This window comes from Eriocheir sinensis, unplaced genomic scaffold (genome assembly GCF_024679095.1).
Source record: "Eriocheir sinensis breed Jianghai 21 unplaced genomic scaffold, ASM2467909v1 Scaffold103, whole genome shotgun sequence".
Taxonomy (NCBI): domain Eukaryota; kingdom Metazoa; phylum Arthropoda; class Malacostraca; order Decapoda; family Varunidae; genus Eriocheir; species Eriocheir sinensis.
Window position 1 is genome coordinate 277,501 of NW_026110330.1, and position 12,500 is coordinate 290,000.

Genomic DNA, 12,500 nt, shown 5'->3' on the forward strand with positions numbered 1-12,500 from the left:
GGCATTTCCAGGGGTAGTTTCATGACCCTGGTGGTAGTGTGACCCTTCCTCTGTACCGTGAACCTAAAGAAACACATATCTGACAAGGCTTTCATAGGAGTTGTGGGCATTTCCAGGGGTAGTTTTATGACCTTGGTGGTAGTGTGACCCTTCCTCTGTACCGTGAACCTGAAGAAACACATATCTGACAAGGCTTTCATAGGAGTTGTGGGCATTTCCAGGGGTAGTTTCATGACCCTGGTGGTAGTTTGACCCTTCCTCTGTACCGTGAACCTGAAGAAACACATATTTGACAAGGCTTTCGTAGGAGTTGTGGGCATTTCCAGGGGTAGTTTTATGACCCTGGTGGTAGTTTGACCCTTCCTCTGTACCTTGAACCTGAAGAAACACTTATACTTTTAAAAGCACAGTATAATCCCCCCCACATAGGTTCTAATCCATTTTAACACATCATGATCCCTTCCCAGAGCTTCCAATCCCTTTTAAGAGGTTCCAGTTCCTCCCATATAAGTTACAATCCCTTCCAAAGAGGATCCAATCCCTTCCCATGTAGATTCAGACCCTTTCCCTTCTGCAGGAGTTTCTGAAAGAGGATCACAACCCTTAAAAATATCTACACCCACAATATAATCCCCCTCTCATAGGTTCTGACCCCTTTCTAAGAGATTCTGATTCCTTATAAGCAGGTTCTAATCCGTTTCCCTTCTGCAGGAGTTTCTGAAGAAGGAGGAAAAAAGGGTACTAATTATAATGCATTCAAATCCCCTTTCCAATAGGTCTGATCCCTTCCAAATAGATTCCAACCCCATTCAAATAGGATCCAACCCCTTCCTCATCCCAAATCCTTCCGCAGGAGTTCCTGAAGAAGGAGTATAGCCACGAGAACATCTACTTCTACACGGCCTGCGAGAGGTACAAGCGTTTGACCTGCCAGGAGGAGATGCAGTCTACCGCAAAGAAGATTTTCGAGCGCCACCTCTGCAGTGGGGCGCCAGAGCCTGTCAACGTAGACTCGCAGGCCAGGCAAGACGCGCAGGATGGCCTTCACCTGCCCTCCGAGACCCTATTTGGCCAGGTGGGTGGTGGTGGTGGTGGTGGTGGTGGTGTTGAGAAATGGTGTTGTGAGTGTGTGTGTTTTTCTGGGGTGGGTGTGAGTTTTTGTGTGTTGAGTGTGGTGTTGTTGTTCTGGTGGTGTTGTGGTGGTGGTGAGTGGTGTTGAAAGTGGTGTTCTCTGGTGTTCTGGTGATGAGTTGTGTTGTGGTGGTGTTGTCTGGTGGTGTTGTGGTGTTGAGAAATGGTGTTGTGGTGTTGAAAGTGGTGTTGTCCTGGTGTTCTGGTGTTGAAATGTGGTGTTGTGTGGTGTTGAATGTGGTGTTGTCTGGTGTTCTGGTGATGAGAAATGGTGTTGAGTGGTGTGTGTGTGTGTGTGTGTGTGTGTGCGTGTGCGTGTTCTTCCTCCTCCTCCTCCTCCTCCTCCTCTTTCTCTCCAAGCCTTCCTCTCTCTCTCTCACACACTTTCTCTCCATCCCTCTCTCTATCTCTCTTTCTCTCTCTCTCTCTCCGAAACCTCAATCTCAAAATCTCTCCTTTTTTTTTCTCTCCCCCTCTCTCTCTCTCCTTTCCTCCACCTCCTCCACTTTCTCTCCAAGCCTTCCTCTGTCTCTCCTCTTTCTCTCCATCTCTCCGTCTCACTCTCTCTCTCTCCAAAACACTCAATATCTCTAATCTCTCCAAATTTCTCTCCTTCCTCCTCCTTTCTTTCTCTCCCTCCCTCCCTCCCTCCTCCCTCTCTCACACAATCTTCCTCACTCTCTCACTCACATTCTCTCACTCTCTCACTCTCTCTTTTTTCTCTCTCCCAAACACTCAATATCTCAATCTCTCCAAATATTTTTAATTTTTTCTCATTCTTTTTTTTTCTCTCCCTCCTCTTCCCTCCATCCCTCCCTCCTCCCTCTCTCACACAATCCTCCTCACTCTCTCGCTCACATTCTCTCACTCTCTCACTCGCTCTAACTCGCTCACTCTCTCCCACAGGCGCAGAAACAGATCTTCAACCTCATGAAGTTCGACAGCTACTCAAGGTTCCTAAAATCTGGTCTTTACACCGACTGTCTGAACAAGGAGCGTCGCGGCCAGCCCCTGCTATACCCCGGAGACCATACCCTAGACCCAGACCTCAGGCTATGCCCCGACGATGCCCACACCAAGGTAAGGGGCTGGGAAGGGAAGGGAAGGGAGAGGAGGGGAGGAGGAGGTCTGGTTTGGTGATGGAAGGAAGGTAAGGGAAGAGAAGGTTCCAATCCTCTCCAATAGGTTCCAATCCCCTGTCATTCCATGTTTCCTCCTTTCCTCCTCCTCCTCTATTTCCTCCCTTCTCTACCCTGTTTCCTCCTCTCTCTCTCCCCTCTTTCCTCCTCTTTCTCTCCCCGCTTTCCTCCTCTTTCTCTCCCATCTTTCCTCCTCCTCTCCCCTTTCCTCCTTTTCCTCCTCCTCCTCCTCTTCCTCCTCCTCCCCCCTTTCCTCCTCTTTCTCTCCCCTCTTTCCTCCTCCTCCTCTCCCCACTTTCCTCCCTCTCTCTCTCTCCCCTCTTTCCTCCTCCTCCTCCCCTTCCCTTCTGCAGGAGTTTCTGAAGAAGGATACCTACTAATTCTTCCTCCAATCCCTTTTAAACAAGTTACGATCCCTTCCAAATAGGTTCTGACCCCCTTTTAAGAGGTTTCAATCCCTTTTAAAGAGATTCTAATCCCCTTCCCTTCTGCAGGAGTTTCTGAAGAAGGATTATAGCTAATAGTTCTTCCTCCAATCCCTTTTAAACAAGTTACGATCCCTTCCAAATAGGTTCTGACCCCCTTTTAAGAGGTTTCAATCCCTTTCAAAGAGATTCTAATCCCCTTCCCTTCTGCAGGAGTTTCTGAAGAAGGATTATAGCTAATAGTTCTTCCTCCAATCCCTTTTAAACAAGTTACGATCCCTTCCAAATAGGTTCTGACCCCCTTTTAAGAGGTTTCAATCCCTTTCAAAGAGATTCTAATCCTCCTTCCCTTCTGCAGGAGTTTCTGAAGAAGGAACACAGCCTTATGAGTGTCTACTTTGCCCATACCCTCCCTTAACTTACCCTAGCCTTACCCAAACCCTCCCTTACATACCTTAACCTAACCTAACCTAACCTAACCTAACCTAACCTAACCTAACCTAACCTAACCTAACCTCTCTTGAAACAGCTTAAGAAGAGTTGCTCGGACGCTGATGAGAGACGGCGTCGCTCAATCCTTCCGCCGTGGAGTCGGAAAGACCGCAGCAAGAGTAAGGACCGGGGCGAGGCGGAGTACCGGAGGCGGAGGAAACACCAGCAACACCAGCCCCAGCACCAGCAACACCAGCGGCTGACCTCAGACTCCTCCTCCCTGCGCTCCATTAGTGGGAGTCAGACATCGCTGAACTCATCGTCCGATCTGCCCATGGGGAGGAGGGTGGCGTCCAGGGAGGTGAGGAGGAGGAGGAGGAGGAGGAGGAGGAGGAGGAGGAGGAGGAGGAGGGGAGAGGGAGGGAGGGAGGGAGGGAAAGTGTGTGTGTATGTGTGTGTGTGTGTGTTTTGGGTTAGGAAGAGAAGAAGGAGAGAGAGAGAGAGAGAGAGAGAGAGAGAGAGAGAGAGAGAGAGAGAGAGAGAGAGAGAGAGAGAGAGAGAGAGAGAATCAGATCGACAGAGAGAAAGAGAGAGAGAGAAATCACCATCACCACCACCACCACCACCACCATCACCACCATCACACTAACACACCCATCTCTCTCTCCCCCCTACAGAGCCTTACCAGCGGCGGCGAGCCTGGCGGGGGCGGGGGGGGCAGCCTGAGTGGGGGTGAGGGGGGTGTGGGGGGCCGGAGCCGGAGCAGCAGTAGTACGACAACCTGCCGGGTCTTCCTGCCTGACTCCAGCAAATCCGTGGTGTTGCTGCGGCCCCAGGAGACAGTGCAGGAGGTGATGGCTAGGCTACTGGAGCGCCGGGGCCTACCATACACCTGCTTTGAGGTCTACATGGACAACAACAACAAGGTGAGAGACTGGAGATGCTGGTTAACTCTTGCATAAGGGATTTGGACAGCACAGGGATGAAAGAGTGAAGATGCTGGTTAACTCTTGCATCAGGGATTTGGACAGCACAGGGATGAAAGAGTGAAGATGCTGGTTAACTCTTGCATCAGGGATTTGGACAGCACAGGGATGAAAGAGTGGAGATGCTGGTTAACTCTTGCATCAGGGATTTGGACAGCACAGGGATGAAAGAGTGGAGATGCTGGTTAACTCTTGCATCAGGGATTTGGACAGCACAGGGATGAAAGAGTGGAGATGCTGGTTAACTCTTGCATCAGGGATTTGGACAGCACAGGGATGAAGGAGTGGAGATGCTGGTTAACTCTTGCATCAGGGATTTGGACAGCACAGGGATGAAAGAGTGAAGATGCTGGTTAACTCTTGCATAAGGGATGAAAGAGTAAAGATGCTGGTTAGCTCTTGCATAAGGGATTTGGACAGCACAGGGATGAAAGAGTGAAGATGCTGGTTAACTCTTGCATAAGGGATTTGGACAGCACAGGGATGAAAGAGTGAAGATGCTGGTTAGCTCTTGCATAAGGGATGAAAGAGTAAAGATGCTGGTTAGCTCTTGCATAAGGGATTTGGACAGCACAGGGATGAAAGAGTGGAGATGCTGGTTAACTCTTGCATAAGGGATTTGGGCAGCACAGGGATGAAAGAGTGAAGATGCTGGTTAACTCTTGCATAAGGGATGAAAGAGTGAAGATGCTGGTTAACTCTTGCATAAGGGATTTGGGCAGCACAGGGATGAAAGAGTGTAGATGCTGGTTAACTCTTGCATAAGGGATTTGGACAGCACAGGGATGAAAGAGTGGAGATGCTGGTTAACTCTTGCATAAGGGATTTGGACAGCACAGGGATGAAGGAGTGAAGATGCTGGTTAACTCTTGCATCAGGGATTTGGACAGCACAGGGATGAAAGAGTGAAGATGCTGGTTAACTCTTGCATCAGGGATTTGGACAGCACAGGGATGAAAGAGTGAAGATGCTGGTTAACTCTTGCATCAGGGATTTGGACAGCACAGGGATGAAAGAGTGAAGATGCTGGTTAACTCTTGCATAAGGGATTTGGACAGCACAGGGATGAAGGAGTGAAGATGCTGGTTAACTCTTGCATCAGGGATTTGGACAGCACAGGGATGAAAGAGTGAAGATGCTGGTTAACTCTTGCATCAGGGATTTGGACAGCACAGGATGAAAGAGTGAAGATGCTGGTTAACTCTTGCATCAGGGATTTGGACAGCACAGGGATGAAAGAGTGAAGATGCTGGTTAACTCTTGCATAAGGGATTTGGACAGCACAGGGATGAAAGAGTGAAGATGCTGGTTAACTCTTGCATCAGGGATTTGGACAGTACAGGGATGAAAGAGTGAAGATGCTGGTTAACTCTTGCATAAGGGATTTGGACAACACAGGGATGAAAGAGTGAAGATGCTGGTTAACTCTTGCATAAGGGATTTGGACAACACAGGGATGAAAGAGTGTAGATGCTGGTTAACTCTTGCATCAGGGAGTTGGACAGCACAGGGATGAAAGAGTGTAGATGCTGGTTAACTCTTGCATCAGGGAGTTGGACAGCACAGGGATGAAAGAGTGGAGATGCTGGTTAACTCTTGCATAAGGGATTTGGACAGCACAGGGATGAAAGAGTGAAGATGCTGGTTAACTCTTGCATAAGGGATTTGGACAGCACAGGGATGAAAGAGTGAAGATGCTGGTTAACTCTTGCATAAGGGATTTGGACAGCACAGGGATGAAAGAGTGTAGATGCTGGTTAACTCTTGCATAAGGGATTTGGACAGCACAGGGATGAAAGAGTGAAGATGCTGGTTAACTCTTGCATCAGGGATTTGGACAGCACAGGGATGAAAGAGTGAAGATGCTGGTTAACTCTTGCATCAGGGATTTGGACAGCACAGGGATGAAAGAGTGAAGATGCTGGTTAACTCTTGCATCAGGGATTTGGACAGCACAGGGATGAAGGAGTGAAGATGCTGGTTAACTCTTGCATAAGGGATTTGGACAGCACAGGGATGAAGGAGTGAAGATGCTGGTTAACTCTTGCATCAGGGAGTTGGACAGCACAGGGATGAAAGAGTGAAGATGCTGGTTAACTCTTGCATCAGGGATTTGGACAGCACAGGGATGAAAGAGTGAAGATGCTGGTTAACTCTTGCATAAGGGATTTGGACAGCACAGGGATGAAAGAGTGAAGATGCTGGTTAACTCTTGCATCAGGGATTTGGACAGCACAGGGATGAAAGAGTGGAGATGCTGGATAACTCTTGCATCAGGGATTTGGACAGCACAGGGATGAAAGAGTGAAGATGCTGGTTAACTCTTGCATAAGGGATTTGGACAGCACAGGGATGAAAGAGTGGAGATGCTGGTTAACTCTTGCATAAGGGATTTGGACAGCACAGGGATGAAAGAGTGAAGATGCTGGTTAACTCTTGCATAAGGGATGAAAGAGTGAAGATGCTGGTTAACTCTTGCATAAGGGATGAAAGAGTGAAGATGCTGGTTAACTCTTACATAAGGGATGTGGACAGCACAGGGATGAAAGAGTGAAGATGCTGGTTAACTCTTGCATCAGGGATTTGGACAGCACAGGGATGAAAGAGTGAAGATGCTGGTTAACTCTTGCATAAGGGATTTGGACAGCACAGGGATGAAAGAGTGAAGATGCTGGTTAACTCTTGCATCAGGGATTTGGACAGCACAGGGATGAAAGAGTGAAGATGCTGGTTAACTCTTGCATCAGGAGTTTGGACAGCACAGGGATGAAAGAGTGAAGATGCTGGTTAACTCTTGCAGAAGGGATTTGGACAGCACAGGGATGAAAGAGTGAAGATGCTGGTTAACTCTTGCATCAGGAGTTGGACAGCACAGGGATGAAAGAGTGAAGATGCTGGTTAACTCTTGCATCAGGAGTTGGACAGCACAGGGATGAAAGAGTGAAGATTCTGGTTAACTCTTGCATCAGGGATTTGGACAGCACAGGGATGAAGTGAAGATGCTGGTTAACTCTCGCTTAAGGGATTTGGACAGCTTCGGCAGGAAGGAGTGAAGATGCTGGTTAACTCTTGCATCAGGCAGTTGGACAGCACAGGGATGAAAGAGTGAAGATGCTGGTTAACTCTTGCATCAGGGATTTGGACAGCACAGGGATGAAAGAGTGAAGATGCTGGTTAACTCTTGCATAAGGGATTTGGACAGCACAGGGATGAAAGAGTGAAGATGCTGGTTAACTCTTGCATCAGGGATTTGGACAGCACAGGGATGAAAGAGTGGAGATGCTGGATAACTCTTGCATCAGGGATTTGGACAGCACAGGGATGAAAGAGTGAAGATGCTGGTTAACTCTTGCATAAGGGATTTGGACAGCACAGGGATGAAAGAGTGGAGATGCTGGTTAACTCTTGCATAAGGGATTTGGACAGCACAGGGATGAAAGAGTGAAGATGCTGGTTAACTCTTGCATAAGGGATGAAAGAGTGAAGATGCTAGTTAACTCTTGCATAAGGGATTTGGACAGCACAGGGATGAAAGAGTGAAGATGCTGGTTAACTCTTGCATCAGGGAGTTGGACAGCACAGGGATGAAAGAGTGAAGATTCTGGTTAACTCTTGCATCAGGGATTTGGACAGCACAGGGATGAAAGAGTGAAGATGCTGGTTAACTCTTGCATAAAATTTGGACAGCACAGGGATGAAAGAGTGGAGATGCTGGTTAACTCTTGCATAAGGGATTTGGACAGCACCGGGATGAAAGAGTGGAGATGCTGGTTAACTCTTGCACAAGGGATGAAAGAGTGAAGATGCTGGTTAACTCTTGCATAAGGGATTTGGACAGCACAGGGATGAAAGAGTGGAGATGCTGGTTAACTCTTGCATAAAGGATGAAAGAGTGAAGATGCTGGTTAACTCTTGCATAGGGATATGGTCAGCACATGGATGACAGAGTGAAGATGATGGTTAACTCTTGCATAGGGATATGGTCAGCACATGGATGACAGAGTGAAGATGATGGTTAACTCTTGCATAAGGGATTTGGACAGCACAGGGATGAAAGAGTGAAGATTCTGGTTAACTCTTGCATAAGGGATTTGGACAGCACAGGGATGAAAGAGTGAAGATGCTGGTTAACTCTTGCATAAGGGATGAAAGAGTGAAGATGCTGGTTAACTCTTGCATAAGGGATTTGGACAGCACAGGGATGAAAGAGTGAAGATGCTGGTTAACTCTTGCATAAGGGATTTGGACAGCACAGGGATGAAAGAGTGAAGATGCTGGTTAACTCTTGCATCAGGGATTTGGACAGCACAGGGATGAAAGAGTGGAGATGCTGGTTAACTCTTGCATCAGGGATTTGGACAGCACAGGGATGAAAGAGTGAAGATGCTGGTTAACTCTTGCATCAGGGATTTGGACAGCACAGGGATGAAAGAGTGAAGATGCTGGTTAACTCTTGCATCAGGGATTTGGACAGCACAGGGATGAAGGAGTGAAGATGCTGGTTAACTCTTGCATAAGGGATTTGGACAGCACAGGGATGAAGGAGTGAAGATGCTGGTTAACTCTTGCATCAGGGAGTTGGACAGCACAGGGATGAAAGAGTGAAGATGCTGGTTAACTCTTGCATCAGGGATTTGGACAGCACAGGGATGAAAGAGTGAAGATGCTGGTTAACTCTTGCAGAAGGGATTTGGACAGCACAGGGATGAAAGAGTGAAGATGCTGGTTAACTCTTGCATCAGGGATTTGGACAGCACAGGGATGAAAGAGTGGAGATGCTGGATAACTCTTGCATCAGGGATTTGGACAGCACAGGGATGAAAGAGTGAAGATGCTGGTTAACTCTTGCATAAGGGATTTGGACAGCACAGGGATGAAAGAGTGGAGATGCTGGTTAACTCTTGCATAAGGGATTTGGACAGCACAGGGATGAAAGAGTGAAGATGCTGGTTAACTCTTGCATAAGGGATGAAAGAGTGAAGATGCTAGTTAACTCTTGCATAAGGGATTTGGACAGCACAGGGATGAAAGAGTGAAGATGCTGGTTAACTCTTGCATCAGGGAGTTGGACAGCACAGGGATGAAAGAGTGAAGATTCTGGTTAACTCTTGCATCAGGGATTTGGACAGCACAGGGATGAAAGAGTGAAGATGCTGGTTAACTCTTGCATAAGGGATTTGGACAGCACAGGGATGAAAGAGTGAAGATGCTGGTTAACTCTTGCATCAGGGATTTGGACAGCACAGGGATGAAAGAGTGAAGATGCTGGTTAACTCTTGCATCAGGGAGTTGGACAGCACAGGGATGAAAGAGTGAAGATGCTGGTTAACTCTTGCAGAAGGGATTTGGACAGCACAGGGATGAAAGAGTGAAGATGCTGGTTAACTCTTGCATCAGGGAGTTGGACAGCACAGGGATGAAAGAGTGAAGATGCTGGTTAACTCTTGCATCAGGGAGTTGGACAGCACAGGGATGAAAGAGTGAAGATGCTGGTTAACTCTTGCATCAGGGATTTGGACAGCACAGGGATGAAGGAGTGAAGATGCTGGTTAACTCTTGCATAAGGGATTTGGACAGCACAGGGATGAAGGAGTGAAGATGCTGGTTAACTCTTGCATCAGGGAGTTGGACAGCACAGGGATGAAAGAGTGAAGATGCTGGTTAACTCTTGCATCAGGGATTTGGACAGCACAGGGATGAAAGAGTGAAGATGCTGGTTAACTCTTGCATAAGGGATTTGGACAGCACAGGGATGAAAGAGTGAAGATGCTGGTTAACTCTTGCATCTGGGATTAGGACAGCACAGGGATGAACGAGTGGAGATGCTGGTTAACTCTTGCATCTGGGATTTGGACAGCACAGGGATGAAAGAGTGAAGATGCTGGTTAACTCTTGCATAAGGGATTTGGACAGCACAGGGATGAAAGAGTGGAGATGCTGGTTAACTCTTGCATAAGGGATTTGGACAGCACAGGGATGAAAGAGTGAAGATGCTGGTTAACTCTTGCATAAGGGATGAAAGAGTGAAGATGCTAGTTAACTCTTGCATAAGGGATTTGGACAGCACAGGGATGAAAGAGTGAAGATGCTGGTTAACTCTTGCATCAGGGAGTTGGACAGCACAGGGATGAAAGAGTGAAGATTCTGGTTAACTCTTGCATCAGGGATTTGGACAGCACAGGGATGAAAGAGTGAAGATGCTGGTTAACTCTTGCATAAGGGATTTGGACAGCACAGGGATGAAAGAGTGAAGATGCTGGTTAACTCTTGCATCAGGGATTTGGACAGCACAGGGATGAAGGAGTGAAGATGCTGGTTAACTCTTGCATAAGGGATGAAAGAGTGAAGATGCTGGTTAACTCTTGCATAAGGGATTTGGACAGCACAGGGATGAAAGAGTGGAGATGCTGGTTAACTCTTGCATAAGGGATGAAAGAGTGAAGATGCTGGATAACTCTTGCATCAGGGATTTGGACAGCACAGGGATGAAAGAGTGAAGATGCTGGTTAACTCTTGCATAAGGGATTTGGACAGCACAGGGATGAAAGAGTGAAGATGCTGGTTAACTCTTGCATAAGGGATTTGGACAGCACAGGGATGAAAGAGTGAAGATTCTGGTTAACTCTTGCATAAGGGATTTGGACAGCACAGGGATGAAAGAGTGAAGATGCTGGTTAACTCTTGCATAAGGGATGAAAGAGTGAAGATGCTGGTTAACTCTTGCATAAGGGATTTGGACAGCACAGGGATGAAAGAGTGAAGATGCTGGTTAACTCTTGCATAAGGGATTTGGACAGCACAGGGATGAAAGAGTGAAGATGCTGGTTAACTCTTGCATAAGGGATTTGGACAGCACAGGGATGAAAGAGTGAAGATGCTGGTTAGCTCTTGCATAAGGGATTTGGACAGCACAGGGATGAAAGAGTGGAGATGCTGGTTAACTCTTGCATAAGGGATGAAAGAGTGAAGATGCTGGTTAACTCTTGCATAAGGGATTTGGACAGCACAGGGATGAAAGAGTGAAGATGCTGGATAACTCTTGCATCAGGGATTTGGACAGCACAGGGATGAAAGAGTGAAGATGCTGGATAACTCTTGCATAAGGGATTTGGACAGCACAGGGATGAGCTAAAGTAGAAAGTCGAGTGCAGGGGTCCAAGGGAGTGGGGTAGACATGGAGTTAGCAAATTCAGAAGAGCACTTAGAGATCCAAAGAGATGCAACATGGCGGTAGAATTTAAGAGTCGGCTGTCAGTAAGAGGAGCGGAGTTGATGAGACAAAGACCCTAGAGCCTAACCCCCTCCCCCCCTTCCTTCCCTTAGGTGGTGTGTCGCGACGAGGATGCGCTGGCTCTGAAGGACAAGAAGGTTCGTCTAGAGCCGCGTTCAGTGTTCCAGCTGGTTCTGCCCTGCCAACGCCCCCTGTTTGTCAAGGCTGACCCTGCCAAGGCCATCGGGGACAGACTCAAGCCCCTGCTGACCAAGGCTGGGCTCAAGATGGACTTGCTGCATGTGCATAAGGTAAGGCTTGGTATGGGTAGGGAAGGCTTGGGTAAGGCTAGGGTAAGTTAGGTTAGGTTTGGGCAAGGGAAGGGCAGATTTGGGCAAGGCTAGGGCAGATTTGGCCAAGGCTAGGATAGACTTGGGCAAGGCTAGGGTAGATTTGGGCAAGGCTAGGGTAGATTTGGACAAGGCTAGGGTAGGTTTGGGCAAGGCTAGGGCAGATTTGGGCAAGGCTAGGGTAGACTTGGGCAAGGCTAGGGTAGGTTTGGGCAAGGCTGGGGTAGATTTGGGCAAGGCTAGGGTAAGTTAAGTTAAGGCAAGGAAAAAAATAAAAAATAAAACAAAAATTTGACACATCTGTACAGAGGGGGATGACAAAGATGATTCAGGGGGCGAGAAACTTGCCCTACGAGGATAGACTCAAACATTTAAATCTACACTCTCTAGAAAGGCGAAGGTTGGGAGGAGACATGATCGAGGTTTATAAATGGATGAAGGGCTTTAACAGAGGGGATGTCAATAAGATTTTGATAGTAAAAGAGCGAGGTTGGACACAGCAATGGTTTTAAGTTAGACAAATTCAGACACCACAAAGCCAGGTTGGACACACATCAATGGTTTTAAGTTAGACAAATTCAGACACCACAAAGACATAGGCAAGAACTGGTTTACGAGTAGAGTGGTGGATGAGTGGAACAGGCTTGGGGGCCATGTTGTGGGTGCCAATACCATAGATACATTCAAGAAGAGGTTGGATAAAGCCTTGGATGATGAGGTAAGGTGGGGTTGAGTGTACAGGAGATGCCTTGTATAGCCCAACTGACCTCTTGCAGACTCCTAATGTTCTTATGTTCTTATGTTCTTATGTTCTCTCTCTCTCTCAG

The 12,500-nt window shown here is 47.5% G+C and overlaps 1 protein-coding gene across 1 annotated transcript in view; it reads left to right on the top strand.

The window, feature by feature from the left end:
• Positions 1-12,500, top strand: part of LOC126989006 (regulator of G-protein signaling loco-like) — a 45,838-nt gene that overhangs the window by 27,052 nt on the left and 6,286 nt on the right. The window contains 5 exon segments of the mRNA XM_050847479.1: positions 854-1,075; positions 2,038-2,211; positions 3,225-3,488; positions 3,805-4,053; positions 11,437-11,634. Of these exon segments, the coding sequence (XP_050703436.1) occupies positions 854-1,075; positions 2,038-2,211; positions 3,225-3,488; positions 3,805-4,053; positions 11,437-11,634 (1,107 nt within the window).